Source organism: Globicephala melas, chromosome 4 (assembly GCF_963455315.2).
Source record: "Globicephala melas chromosome 4, mGloMel1.2, whole genome shotgun sequence".
In the NCBI taxonomy this organism is placed as follows: domain Eukaryota; kingdom Metazoa; phylum Chordata; class Mammalia; order Artiodactyla; family Delphinidae; genus Globicephala; species Globicephala melas.
In genome coordinates, this window is record NC_083317.1 from 82,774,761 (window position 1) to 82,789,008 (window position 14,248).

Sequence of the window (14,248 nt, forward strand, 5' to 3'; positions counted from 1 at the left end):
ATACAAATTGTGAAATTTTTTGTTCTAGTTCTGTGAAAAATGCCAGTGGTAGTTTGATAGGGATTGCATTGAATCTGTAGATTGCTTTGGGTAGTAGAGTCATTTTCACAATGTTGATTCTTCCAATCCAAGAACATGGTATATCTCTCCATCTATTTGTATCATCTTTAATTTCTTTCATCGGTGTCTTATAATTTTCTGCATATAGGTCTTTTGTCTCCTTAGGTAGGTTTATTCCTAGATATTTTATTCTTTTTGTTGCAATGGTAAATGGGACTGTTTCCTTAATTTCTCTTTCAGATTTTTCATCCTTAGTGTATAGGAATGCCAGAGATTTCTGTGCATTAATTTTGTATCCTGCTACTTTACCAAATTCATTGATTAGCTCTAGTAGTTTTCTGGTAGCATCTTTAGGATTCTCTATGTATAGTATCATGTCATCTGCAAATAGTGACAGCTTTACTTCTTCTTTTCCGATTTGTATTCCTTTTATTTCCTTTTCTTCTCTGATTGCTGTGGCTAAAACTTCCAAAACTATGTTGAATAAGAGTGGCGAGAGTGGGAAACCTTGTCTTGTTCCTGATCTTAGTGGAAATGCTTTTAGTTTTTCACCATTGAGGATGATGTTGGCTGTGGGTTTGTCATATATGCCCTTTATTTTGTTGAGGTAAGTTCCCTCTATGCCTACTTTCTGCAGGGTTTTTATCATAAATTGGTGTTGAATTTTGTCGAAAGCTTTCTCTGCATCTATTGAGATGATCATATGGTTTTTCTCCTTCAATTTGTTAATATGGTGTATCATGTTGATTGATTTGCGTATATTGAAGAATCCTTGCATTCCTGGAATAAACCCCACTTGATCATGGTGTATGATCCATTTAATGTGCTGTTGGATTCTGTTTGCTAGTATATTGGCCTGTAGTTTTCTTTCTTTGTGACATCCTTGTCTGGTTTTGGCATCAGGGTGATAGTGGCCTCGTAGAATGAGTTTGGGAGTGCTCCTCCCTCTGCTATATTTTGGAAGAGTTTGAGAAGGATAGGTGATAGCTCTTCTCTAAATGTTTGATAGAATTCGCCTGTGAAGCCATCTGGTCCTGGGCTTTTGTTTGTTGTAAGATTTTTAATCACAGTTTCAATTTCAGTGCTTGTGATTGGTCTGTCCAGGTTCTACTTCTTGATTGGAAGAGCTATTAAATATTTGGGCCATTTTTCTCCTACAACAAATGTTCATCTCAGCACTGTCTATAATAACAAAAAAAAATGGGAGGGGATTCAATGTCTGAGAGTAGAGGACTTGTTAAATAACTCAAACATCCATACAATGGGATACAATGCAACATTTACAAATGATAGAAAAGAAGAGTTAATACTATCGGGAAATGTTCTCCATATAGAGTTAAGTGGAGGAGAAAAAGAATTACAAAATCTCATTTTATTGAAGCAAAAACGTAACAAAGCATAGGTTAAAAAAAGAGATTGGAAGGACATGCAACAAAATGTGAATCTGAATGTATCTAATGATGAGGTTACTGTTAACTTCTTCTTTATGCTTTTCTGTATAATAGCTAACAATTCTATTGTCTAGCATTTACCTAAGCACTTTATGTATGTTAACTTATTTAATCCTCACAATGACCCAATGAAATAGAGTCTACCAATATCATTGTCCAGATGAGGAACCTACAACACAGGGAAGCTTAATGACATACCTAAAAGTCACACATCAGCGAGAAGGCAGATCCTTGATTTGAATCTAAACTCCATACTGTTAACTACTAATCTCCTTTCTAAGTCAACTGATTTGTCTAGGGTCAGAGTGTGATGTTTGATAAATGGACTATATCATCGGTTTTAAACCTTTTTTTAAAAAAATCACTAAAACCTTTTTATTGCAAATGTAATATACTCTAGAGGTATATAGAATAAAAGATGAACTTCATTCTGCCAGGATCCCAGTACCGTCCTCAGAGATAAACATTATTAGCAGTTGGGTATGTATCCTTCCTGCTCTTTCTTTTATATTCATTTACATACCTAAATACACTGGTGTGTGTGTGTGTGTAAGTGTGCATACGTATGTATACACACATATGAAATCATACTCTACACTTGTTCTTTGGTGAGATTTTGGCAGGCCTTGGAGATCTTACTATGTCCGTCCACACAGATGTGCTTCATTCTTTTTTGTGATTTATCAGCTTCTGCTAAATAGAAGAGTCCCAGAAATACCCTCATGGTGTAGGCTTCCCTTGAGTGGACAGGGTGGGAGCAACGCGTCCGGGGAGAGCTTAAGAAAGGAGAAACATGATCATGAGAGATGTGAAAAGATGACCCCCAAATATTTGTAACTGATTGTATTTGTTTCCTAGAACTGCTGTAACAAAGTACCATGAACTGGATGGCTTAAAACAGAAACTTAAAATGAATTCCCTGGCGGTCCAGTGGTTAGGGTGATGGACTTCCACTGCAGGGGCCGTGGGTTGGATCCCTGGTTGGGGAACTAATGCCGTGTGGTGCAGCCAAAACAAAAAACAAAAAAACCCCAGAAACTTATTCTCTTACAGTTCCAGAAGTGAGAAGTCCAAAATCTAGGCAGGGCCATGCTCTCTCAGAAGGCCCTAGGGAAGAATCCTTCCTTGCCTCTTCCATCTTCTTGTGGCTCCCAGCAACACTACGTGTTCCTTGGCTCGCAGCCACATCACTTCTATCTCTGCTTCTTCACGAGGGCTTCTCATGTGTGTATATGTCTTGTTCACTTGTCCTCTTCTTACAAGGACACCAGTGATTGAATATAGGGCCCACCCTAATCCAGTATGACCTTAGCTTAATTTGGCTAATTAACATCTGCAAAGACCCTATTTCCAAATAAGGTCTATTCTGAGGTTCCAGGTAGACATGAATTTTAGGGGGGGACCCTGTTCAACCCACTACACAGGCCTACAGTTCCCACTTGAATAAAAGTGTCATTAATACTCAATTGTCAAAAGGCATATTATTCTTCTGAGAATCTCACTAGGTTTTGAGGGGCTTTTAAAAGAAATTCAATGCATTTTCACAAAAATCCAAGCAAACTTTACTTCATTTTAGCTGTGAAAATGAATTTTCATCTCATGGTCAGGGATGCAGAACATCAAAATTTAAGTAAAGGAGCATAATTTAAAGAACTCCCTCCAGGGCTTCCCTGGTGGTGCAGTGGTTAAGAATATGCCTGCCAATGCAGGGGACATGGGTTCGAGCCCTGCTCCGGGAAGATCCCACATGCTGTGGAGCAACTAAGCCCGTGTTCCACAACTACTGAGCCTGTGCTCTAGAGCCCACGAGCCACAACTACTGAGCCCACGCGCCGCATCTACTGAAGCCCGCGCTCGAGAGCCTGTGCTCCGCAATGAGAAGCCCGCTCACCGCAACGAAGAGTAGCCCCTGCTTGCCGCAACTAGAGAAAGCCTGCACACAGCAATGAAGACCCAAGGCAACCAAAAATAATAAATAAATAAAAATAAGTAAATTTATAAAAAAAAAACTCCCTCCAAATTTTCACAACATAGCTGAAACATATATTACTATATCTTTACAATTATGCACTTATGTCTTTTGCTTTAATCACAATCCAGCATGTACCTTACAGGACTAAGATTATTTAAGAAGGATCTCCAAGTTAAATTGTTGTTCCTCCAGTCTCCCTCATTCTGAGGGGAGAAACGAGAAATGTTTCAGTTCCTCACCCAGTGCTCTCATCCTATTCTTGGCAAGAAACTGGATGGCCCCTTTAGCATTTTTGGTAGGGGCAGCTCATTACCTCCTGAGACAAACCACTTCACCTCATGACAAGTTCATCTACAAAACTATCATTATGTAGGTTCTATCATCTCTAGGCTTCACACTAGAACATGCAGGCTCAGAGAGGTATGCATATTACGCAAATGCATGAGAAAAAGATGGGAAGGATATATATGAAAGGTTCTGTGTGATTTTCCAAATTTCCCTAAAAGGTTACAGATACAAATGAACTAATTTTTTAAAACTAATTGTGGGGCCATCAGTTCAAGGCCACACAGAAAGCGGCAGAGGCTGGATTGGAACCCATTGCTGGACAACCCCCTGCGGGGGTGGAATTTTCTGGACTCTCTCCTAGTGACCCTGAGCTCCAGCTTCTCCTGTCCTTCCAGGTCTGGAGGCTCCTCTCACTCCAGATGGGCCTCCACCTCCAGCTTCAGCCCTCATCCCAGAGACTAGGACACAGCAGAGGAGGGTTTGATAGGGATAGGATTATGGTCTTGAGTGAGGCCTGTTCAGAGGCAACTCTGGCACTTCCCAACCTCGTCCTGAGGGCAGCCACCATGGCATTCGCCTTTGTGTCCCCAGGACTAACACGTGATGAGGAGTTGCTGGAGGAAGGAGACCCAGCGCCAGGAGCTAAGTGATTTAGAGGGCGGGAGGAAAAGCGCTTCAGGGACAGTGGAGAACTCTCCGCCTCGAGTATGGACTGAACGTCCGGATGATAATTACCCTTATTAGCGCTGTCGTCACTGTCACCGAATGTGAGACGCCCCCCTCCCCCAAGGCCAGAGATTGCGCCAGAGCCCCAGCGCGCTAGCGAGCAGGTGACGAAGCCGCTGACGGCCAGAGGGGGAGGGGGGGAGAGAAGAGAGTGCGTTACAGTTCTTGAGGCGAGAGCTGTTACGCGATGCACCGCACCCAGGGCGGAGGCGTCCTCTATCCCTGCCCCTCTACCTCTGGACACAAACTCGCGCGCGCGACGCGTCCTCAGGCGCTCCGGGCTTCCCCGTGTCACCTGCAGCCAGGGCGCCCCCCGCGACGCCTTCATTCATTCCTCCTACACTGCAAGCGCAGCGCGGGCCTCGGGGGCTGGGAGAACCGCAGGGCGCGGCGGGCGCTTTGAGCCTGAGTTTCGGCGGCTGCAACAGCGCTGGGGGTGGAGGGCTGCCCTGGTGAGCGCGCGTCGGCCCAGTTACCGAGAATCCTTCAAGAAGAGACCGAGACCCCCAGCCCTGTTGCTGGCGCCGAAACTCGGGCTCAAAGCGCCCGTCGCGCCCTGCGGTTCTCCCAGACCCTGAGGCCCCCATGTGTCACTACGGCACACAGAGGCCAAGAATGGAGACAGATACAGAAGAGCAGAGACACTTAAGAGATAGACGTAGACAGAGACCATGACACAAAGAGATATGGGGCACTGAGACAGAGACACAGACACATGGAGATAGACTGACATATAAATAGGCACAGACAGAAACAGAGGACAGTCAGAGAAACACAGGCTCCAGATGAACAGTTTAATACCCGAAGAGCAACCCTGTACAAGACCGCGCCAGCCCCGAAGAGCAACACTATACAAGAGCGCGCCAATGGCGGGGGCACCACCTATTGGCCTGAGCTATTCCCACGTCCTGCGGGTTCCAGCACATCTCCGCCGTATCCGAACCCCCCCCTCGCAGCGCTTCCGGTGTCCGCCTCCTGCACCCGTTGGCCGGTACCATTCGCCCAGCAGCCAGTCCCGCCAATGGCAGGACCCTCCCATTTTCGCTCCTTTGCCTCCGCAGAGAGCTTGGGCCCGCTCCTGTCCGCACACCACCCCACCCCCGCGGCCGGCCTCCCTCCCTGCCCTGGCCGGTGTCCTCCCCACCTCCACTGCGCCCCGCCCGCCGCGCTCTGCGGCAGTCGGGCGCTCATCGTCATTCCGCTCTCGCCGCCGCCGCCACCCCCGCCTCCCCGCGCACCGCCTCCGCCCGGTCCCCGCCGCCGCCGCCGCCGCCGCCGCCGCCGCCGCCGCCGCCGCCTGCCCAGCGGCCCGGGAGGCGGAGGCGCGGGGGAGGAGGCCCCGCTTGGCTCCGCAGCCCCGGATGCTGTATGACTTCATCTTTCCGCCGGCTCCCCTGCTGAGCTAGGGCCGGTCCGGCAGCTAGCCCGCCGCCCGCGCCCCGCCGCAGTCCCGCGCCCACCCCGCACCCGCCATGTCCGAGATCCTGCCCTACAGTGAGGACAAGATGGGCCGCTTCGGCGCCGACCCCGAGGGCTCTGACCTCTCCTTCAGCTGCCGCCTGCAGGACACCAACTCCTTCTTCGCGGGCAACCAAGCCAAGCGACCCCCCAAGCTGGGCCAGATCGGCCGAGCCAAGAGAGGTACGCGGCCGGGGCCCGGAGTCGTCGCTTGACCCAGAAACCCTCCGCCGGGCGCCCCCCGGCTGCAGTTCCCCGCCAAGCGCCAGCAGCTCTTGCCGCAGACCAGCGCAGCCAGCCGCTCGCCGGCCAGGGTTGGAGGGGGGGTCCCTGCTGCAGTGTTGTGTCCCCCTCTTCCCCTCTCCTGGGAAAGCAGTGCCCCGGATTCGATGCTCGCCACCTCTGGAAGTAGAGTCTTGGCACCCGGGCGAAGGGGAGGGGCCGGCCGGGGCATTTGGGGTTGCCTGAAGTGGGAACATGGGGCGACGGGCCGCTTCTTCGGGAGCAAAGGCTGAGTCGGTGTATGCTACGGAAGAACCTTCGGGTGGGGAGGGATGTCTGACTGGAGAATGGGCAGGGGGCCGGGGGTTCGCTTGTCCTGGTTGTTTGCATGGGGAAGGGGCTCTGTTAGTGCCAGGATCGGAAGAGGGGTTCTAGCCGCAAGAAGGTTAGGTTGGGTAGAGGGCTGGAATAGATGGAGATTAGGTTTGAGGAGGGAATTCTGTTGAAGTGAGGGTGGAAGAGGGGGATCCCATGAGCAAAAGCTTTCCGATCAGCTCGGATGGAGGAGAGCTCAGGCGGCGGGAGGGTTTGGACCGGAAGGTTGAACGGCTGGAGTCTTTGGAAGAGGGGCGTTCCTCCACAAGCAGAGGAGTGGGTCTGTGGGAGCTGGGGTCAGCAGTGGGTTGAGTCGGCAGGAGAGTTCGGACGGGGAGGTCACTGTAGCACGGAGGTCCGAGGGGCGTCTCTGGGCCACGGGCAGTAGCTGAGCGGGGCGCGGGGACCAGGGCCCCATTCTCGCCGCCGCCCCCCGAGACCGCGCGGCTGACGCGCTTTCTCCCTGCGCAGTGGTGATCGAGGATGACCGGATAGACGACGTGCTGAAAGGGATGGGGGAGAAGCCGCCGTCCGGAGTGTAGACGCGCCGGCTCAGGCGGCGGGCTCCGGGCCCAGCCCCGCGGCGGCCAGGACCGCGGGCCGGCGATGCGGCTGCCGGCCCCCCCCGCCCCGGCCCAGGCGCTCGCGGGCGGGGGCTGCAGGGCCGCGCCGCTTTCGGGTCATAGTCGCTGCCGCCGCCGCCAGGCACTCCGGAGCTGTCCGCTTCAGCACCACGGCGGCGGCGGTAGCGGCGGCGCGGACCGGCCCGGAGCCCGCCGCCGCGCTCATGCACTTTAGAACCTCGGGCCGCAGCCCCACCCCGCACACCGGAACGGACAGAGACCCGCGGCCCTCAGCCCCGGCCCGTCCCCTCCCGCACGGCTCCCCTGCCCCGCCCCTCTCAGGCAGGTCTGGTCCGCAGACCGGCTGCCTGCCGGTGTCGGACCTCGCACGCGGCCAGGGATGTTTGGCTGCACATTTGCATGAGCTTCCCACCCACCTGAGTCCAGCCCTCCAGGCGCTCCTCACCCTCCACCCCTGTCTGGCGTGACCCCAGCCTCAGCCTCTTTCTAAGGGACTTCCTCAGCACATTTGTATTTTTATATCCGACTCTTTGTTTACTGATTCCCCTCGTGGTTCATGCCCTCCCCCCCCCCCCACGGTCTCGGCCACGCTCTTCTGCTCCTGGCAGATAGGATGGGTGTTGAGGCTGGGATGGGACAAGCCCCTAACATGGTAACCAACCATATGACCAGTCTGCCCATGGCTGACCCCAGGCGGCTCTCTGGCAGACCCCTCCCCTCAAGGTATCACCTTCCAAGGGCCCAGGTCTGATTTTACCTTGGACCCCTGCGTCCTGCCCCTGGGAATCCAAATGCGGGCTGCATTGCATCTTTGGATGACACCTGTAGCCCTAGCCCTGGAGATATTCTCAACCCCAGGGATGTCCTTTGTAAATGTTCCTCCATCCTCACTGTACCAGGAGTGTGTGAATAAACACAGACCCCCCTGTGTGTGCGTGTGTGTGTAGCTGCTGCTTTGGTTTGCTATAGGAGCCAGCCCAAAATGGCTCCAATTCTTTTTGGGGAGGGGAGCAGATACTTGGGAATCTCAGGTGCATGTAACTGACAGAGAAGCGTTGCCAAGTAAACACAGGCAGGTCAGCCTGGCCTGGGAACATCATTACAGCGTGGCCTCCTTGGGTAAATAATACAACCTGAGCAGGATAGGTCACCGGAGTTGGGGCTGGAGCTGGGGTCAGAAGCAATCTAGATTCAAAGTCTGCAGCCTCCTATGAATAAATCCAGGTTGAATGGGGGTCAGTAACAGGCCCCAGGGATACAAGTCTCCAAGTCTGGCTGGCATGCACAGGGGTTGTGCTGAGATTTGCCCCTGGGGATGAATCACTGATGGTTCAGTATGGTGGGGGAGGAAGTTGGGGAATCCAGGAGAGATCTGAGGAGCCTAAGAAGGAAGTCAGAAACCTGAGATTTGGGATCTAGTTTGACCTAGCCTGTATTTTTTTCATGTGGGGTTGCTCCCATCAGCTCTGTCTTAGTTAGGCATGAGGCCCCTGGGATGTGGGCACTTTGGACCTGACCTTAAGCCCTGAGTCAGGAATTCCGAATACTTGAGCCTGGGGCAGAAAGGCAGGAGAACCATGCTTCTGGCCTCACAGCTGAATGGCACTGAGGAAGTCCTCATGATCTGAGTCCTGGAGGAAGCAGGGTGGGGTGGGAGGTCTAGGAGGTGAGAGGATCTGGGCCCCAAGGGCCAGCTGGGCCACACTGAGCTCTTTGCCCTTCTGCATAAGGTAGAAATGGAAGTGGAAACCATTGCCATAGGTTGCATGCCTCAAGGACCAGCCGTAACGAGCTTGGGCGTAGTGTCTTGTCCGAAAGTGGGGGGCAGCAGGGGTCATTGAGATGAACTGGCCCCCAGGGACCAGTACTCGGCTCACCTGAAAGGCAGATAGAGAAGCCATTGGTGAGAAGCCCATCTCCAGGTTCTCAAAGGTCAGTATGGCCCCAGATGCCCTCCCAGTGAAATCTCAGGTACTACCCTCCATCCAGTAGCTCAGGGCTTTCCATGGCAAAAGAGTGAGGCTTCCTCTCTGCCCCTGGTTGTTCCATGGGGGTAGGGCTATATTTTAAACAGGTAGGAGCATAGGAGTGATGTCAGGTGCAGGGGGCACTGCCTTCCTGTCAGCTGCTTACCTTCCCTACCTGGAACCTGGCCGCTACCTCATCTCTATGGCAACACAGTATTCAATCCTCAGCCTCTGTGAGCCTGGCCACTCCAGCCCCCTACAATCTCGATCCAGCTTAACACCCGCTTCCTTCAGGTAACCATAGTCCCGAAGGGACCCACTACTTGTTCCAAACCATGCCTCCTTCTGGCTTCTGAGTTCTTCTAGTCTCCTAGAATCTTAACCCCTCATCCCCACCTCTTGATCAGCCATCTTTCCCTTGGTGCTCCCTCACCTCACTCAGCACCTGGTCCACAGTGTGGATACCTTCAGAGGACACATTCCAGGGATCCTGTTCTCCAGTCAACAGGGCATCCAGCGTGCCCTTCTCGAGCACCACGTCAAAGGAGCCACTGGGGAAGCCCAGTGCCCGCACGTCCATGGTCTCCCAGCGCAGCTCGGGCACGTGGGCATATCGAGCCCGCATGGCAGCCACCACTACTGATGAGTAGTCCACACTGGTCACATCAGGGAAGCCCCCAAGGAACAGTTCGTAGCTCAGGGCACTGTTTCCACAGCCTGGGGTGAGAAGGGGTGGATGACAAAAGGTCTAGGTTAGCTTTGGTTCTCACCTCCCCAATTATCCATCCACTCTTGGCCTGTTTTCTCTCAGCTCAAACCCTCCCGTACCGAGGGAGAAGCAGCACAGTACAAGAGCATGAGCCTTAGAGTCATACAGATCTGGGCACATATCCTGGCTCTATCATTCCTGGCTGTGTGGACTAAAGCAAGTCGTTTACATACTAGGAACTTGGATTTCCTAGTCACAAAAATGAAGATAACAATACCTAGCCTACATGTAGGATGTGATGTTCTAAATTTAAAAACTAAACAGCTGAAGAGTAGGAGCTTTGAACTTAGGAGTTCAAAGATTTGGGTTCTGATATCTCTAGTCATACAGTCATGGCAGGTCATTCAACTCAGCCTCAGTTTCCTCAGACTCAGAATGGGGATAATATTGGCATCATAATATTATTAATAGGATAATGCTAGTAGTATCCTAATTCCTAACCTCTCAGAGATCCTCTGATGATATCAGCCCTGGGAAGACTTCATGTTAGGGGTTTTTATCTTACTTTGCTTTCCAAGGCAGAATTAACAAGTGAAGGGGAAACTAAGTGGGGACACACAGTGGAGATGATTCCTTGTAATTTCTTCATGTATGACTGAGCGCCACATATTGGGTTCTGCTGATGAATAAAGAGCTTCTGCCCTCAAGGAGCTGATGCTCTGGTGAGAGGAACAGATGTGCAGTCAGAAAACTGCCACATAATGCAATGAGAGTTTCAACAGGGACAGGCTGCAGGAGCACATAGGACAGTCCCTGTCCCCACCTTAGACGGGTGGGCCAACAGGATCGGGGGAACTGACAACCAGTCAGAGTCTTGAAGAATCATAACACTCTGGTGGGAAGTGCCCAGAAAGCAGTCCCAAAGTGGTGGAGGGTGGAGGTTAGAGGAGTGGATGTGGACCTACTGCCCAGTGGGCATGGCTTCCTTCAAAGATCTGTTGGCCTCTTCCAGGCCCTCTTGTGGTCAGTATCAGCCCAAGAACAGGCCTGGATGACAGTTCTTGGTGGCCTCACATGGGGATCCCCAGCTCTTGGGATTAGATTGCCTTTAATCCCCATTTGCCTCCCTAAGAGGATCACAGAATCAGCTGTTGGGATAGCCCTAATCCAGCAGGCAGAGCTTGGCACCTGGACAGGTGCCAGAGACTGCTGGCTGGTCCCCGGCTGCCCCTTCTTGTGTTCCTCCTCAGGCTCTGGGGCTCAGAAAGAGTACAATCTTACCTGGGAAAACCCAATGTGTGCGTCCCAACACTGGAACCACAACAGGCTCTGGGACGGGAGGTGAGGGTGGCTGAATAGGAGACTCTAACCCAGTTCAGCCTGAAATCCCACTGGGTTCTCTGACCACAATGCCTTCATCACCCAACACCTGACCTCATATGCCTGCAGAGCTCTGCCTAACTGTGGACAAACACAAATTTCCTTCCTTCGTTTCCTTTGGTACAGGAATGGTATCTCCCAAAACAACTTTATTAAAGATGAATGGAAAATAAAACTTGACCACAGGACCAGTTATGCCTACAAAGCAGTGACTTGGGGCTAACAACTAAGATGAGGCTTGGAACCGCCACCGCTTCCCTGGGTGGGGCCTTAGGGAAGCAGAGCTCTGGAGAACTGAGCCAGATCCAAGAACCCATCATATGGGAGCCCAGAGCTATGTGGATGCTATCCCAACACCAAGAGACTGAAGTGTAAACCAGAATATCAATTCGCTTATTTATAATAGGAAAAAATACCCATCATGGGGTCTGGACAGTCAAACCTCTGGTCAGTCCCTTGTGTCTCTATAGGAAATGCAAATTGAAGCCAAATTATAATCAGAAGATTCTACAGAGCATGGAGTCAAGCAAGAAGAGAGAATCAGAGAAGTATAATGACAGCAAAACTGGGACGGCCACATGAACTCATCTGTAATGAGGAATCTAGCCATAGGGACCAGACACACAAGTCTTCAGGCAAGGTACTCTTTCTCCGAGCAGTCCTGGAGAAAGTGCCTCTCTGACTCCCATTTTCGATAATAATAATGATAGCTAACAGTTTTTGAACACTAGGTCCCATGCTGAGTACTTTATAAGGATTATCTCAGTTTATTTTCCCAGTAGCTCCATACTGAAGATTCTATTATAAAAACCATCGCCATTTTCTAGTTGTGACACCAACTGTATAGCCTGAAAGACCTAAAATATTTACTATTTGGCCATTTTTCAGAAAAAGTTTACTGAACCCTAACCTAAAGTAGTTCTCATTATATTTATCACTAACCTCTAGGGGTTGCCATGAGGATTAAATAAGTTAGAAAGGGCTCACCACATTCCCTAGCACCTACCAGGTGTTCAATTTGTTTGTTTAGGTGGAATGTAACATAGGGTAGCCCCCAAGCTGTGGGTCCTGTTCTTAGATCTTGGGAATCCTGTCTGGAAAGTTTTTCTTTTTGATTTTTAGACTTTTCCCTCCTCTATCCAGAAAAGGATATCTCCCAATCGGGCAGAACTTAAGGCAGTGTTACTCTGCCAATTACCAGCATGAGAATCAGTCTGTGGGCTTGTTGAAAATACAGACCCCGGGACCCGCCTTAGACCATCCCTGGAATTATATACTCAGAGTGGGGTCCAGTTTTCCAGGTTATTACACTAAAGCTTGAAAAACATAGATCTATGGTAAATCTATAAATAAATGCAATTGTTTAAAGCCACAAAACTCAAGAGAGGTTTTACCTCTGGGGGGAAGAGGTTTGGGGGACCACACAGAAAACCTTGGATATACAAGGCTTTTTATTTTGTCAGGCTTTTTTCTAGTTATCTTTCATACTCACTCAATCATCTTAAAAACCTGATAAATAAGTATGTACTCTTACTTTTTTTTTTTTAAGGCTGAGAAAATGGAGGCACAGAAATTTAAGTATTTTGCCCATGATTCCACAGCTAAGATGACATGTGCTGAGATCCCTACATAATTAGCTGCCTCCAGGGTTCAAGTTCTTAAGCACTTTCTAGTCCTAGGAATGCTGTATTTCTCAAACCGAGTAGGGTATACACACACATTCAAGTTATTATTTATACCTTACATATATACTGTATTATAAATGTCTCATATATGTGAAATATTTCACTTAATACATGGTTTTAAAAATAGCAAAATAAAAACTATAATTGGAAGGAAATCCGTTGTTTAATCAAACTTCACTGGAGCCCCCAAGGCTGGCAGTGGAAGGAGAACCCCAAGGGGGGCAGGTGGACCTCTCAGAGCCCCACCTGAAACCCCAGTACTTATTCCTTTTGGGGAGTCACACCAATCTCGGCTGCAATCTCCCCTCAGAGGGAGCTGTCCTCATCCTCACTGCACACGGTGGGATGGGGGTGGGGTGGGGTGGTGGGGACGACGACGACATAGGACCAAGTTTCAGTTAGAGCTTGGAGAGTCAAGAGATAACTCTCTAGGCGACAATGGCTCATGGTGCCCAGTGGCGCACACAGAAAAGCGCTAGGCATTGCGCTCAAGGTGCCTGCACGTGCCTTATCCGACTTGATTTCGCAGTCCCATTTCTAGAAGTGAATCCGGGGCTCAGAACAGGCTCATGATTTGTCCTAAGTCCTACAGTCAACTAGCGCTGGGACTTGAACTAGTTACTGTGAACTCTCCAGTGCTCGAGGCTGCCTCCCCAGGGTCCGGAAAGGGGTCATGGGTCACCTACCACACTCAGACTCAGAGAGACTGTCTTTCTCCTGGAGGGTCCCCGGACTAAGAATCTCTTGGCTCCTGTTTGCCCTGCCTAAATACTGCCGAGATTCTAAAGGTACTGGATCCTGACTTCTGACTGGGGAGTCCTCTGAGAGGGGCAGGCAGGAGCGAGGGGCGGGGCCAGTCCAACCAGCTCCACCTGGGCTGGGCAGCCCCGGGACTACCCACCTAGCACGAGGATACGGTCGTCCGGCCTCAGCTCCGGCTCTAGGAGGTCACGGAAGGAAGAGAAGTCCCCGAACCACTCGTAGGGAGCAGAGTCGGCAGCGTTCCGGTAGCGCTGGTCCCAGTACTGGACCTCGCGGTACCCACAGTTCTTCTCTGGTAACTCCGGCAGCGGCGCCCAGGCCCCAGGACAGGCCATGATTGCGGCTGCCGGGCCTTGAAGACAACTGGCCCCCACGTCTGGGCGGGGCTTGGCCCCTTATGTAGCCAATTGGAATGGCTGCATATAGGAGGCGGGACCCTTGTGTCTCCGCCCAGCACCAGCAGTTGCTCAACATAAACACGTGGAACTTCCGTCCTCTGCTAAGCGCTCTTGGAAGAATCCTCCGGGTGGGAAAATAATATCGTCCAGACCCTGAATCCTCTGGATGCGCTGCTCACTAACTTCTGAGAGCCACACTCATGGTGTCAGA

At 51.0% G+C, this 14,248-nt stretch overlaps 2 protein-coding genes across 3 annotated transcripts in view; one reads left to right on the forward strand and one right to left on the reverse strand.

The window, feature by feature from the left end:
* Positions 1-13,997, reverse strand: part of ECE2 (endothelin converting enzyme 2) — a 34,679-nt gene extending 20,682 nt beyond the window's left edge. Inside the window, exons 1-3 of one of the 2 annotated variants that reach the window (XM_030862058.2) lie at positions 13,779-13,997; positions 9,537-9,820; positions 7,708-9,013 (exon numbers count right to left, since the gene is read on the reverse strand). In XM_030862058.2, the coding sequence (XP_030717918.1) occupies positions 8,726-9,013; positions 9,537-9,820; positions 13,779-13,974 (768 nt within the window). In that variant the 5' untranslated portion in view covers positions 13,975-13,997 and the 3' untranslated portion in view covers positions 7,708-8,725. Of the gene's footprint in view, positions 1-7,707; positions 9,014-9,536; positions 9,821-13,778 lie in introns of those variants that run through there. The other variant, XM_060298338.1, reaches the window with a different exon arrangement.
* Positions 5,829-8,066, forward strand: CAMK2N2 (calcium/calmodulin dependent protein kinase II inhibitor 2). The gene is made up of 2 exons (XM_030862131.2): positions 5,829-6,138; positions 7,024-8,066. Exons 1-2 carry the CDS (start codon positions 5,970-5,972, stop codon positions 7,092-7,094), a joined length of 240 nt encoding a protein of 79 aa, XP_030717991.1. The 5' UTR covers positions 5,829-5,969; the 3' UTR covers positions 7,095-8,066.
* Positions 13,998-14,248: the final 251 nt, after the last annotated feature.

Coding starts and splice junctions, on each gene's coding strand:
- CAMK2N2 (XM_030862131.2), top strand. CDS start 5,970: ATGTCCGAGATCCTGCCCTACAGTGAGGACAAGATGGGCCGCTTCGGC. Junction 6,139..7,023: donor GATCGGCCGAGCCAAGAGAG/GTACGCGGCCGG, acceptor CTCCCTGCGCAG/TGGTGATCGAGGATGACCGG.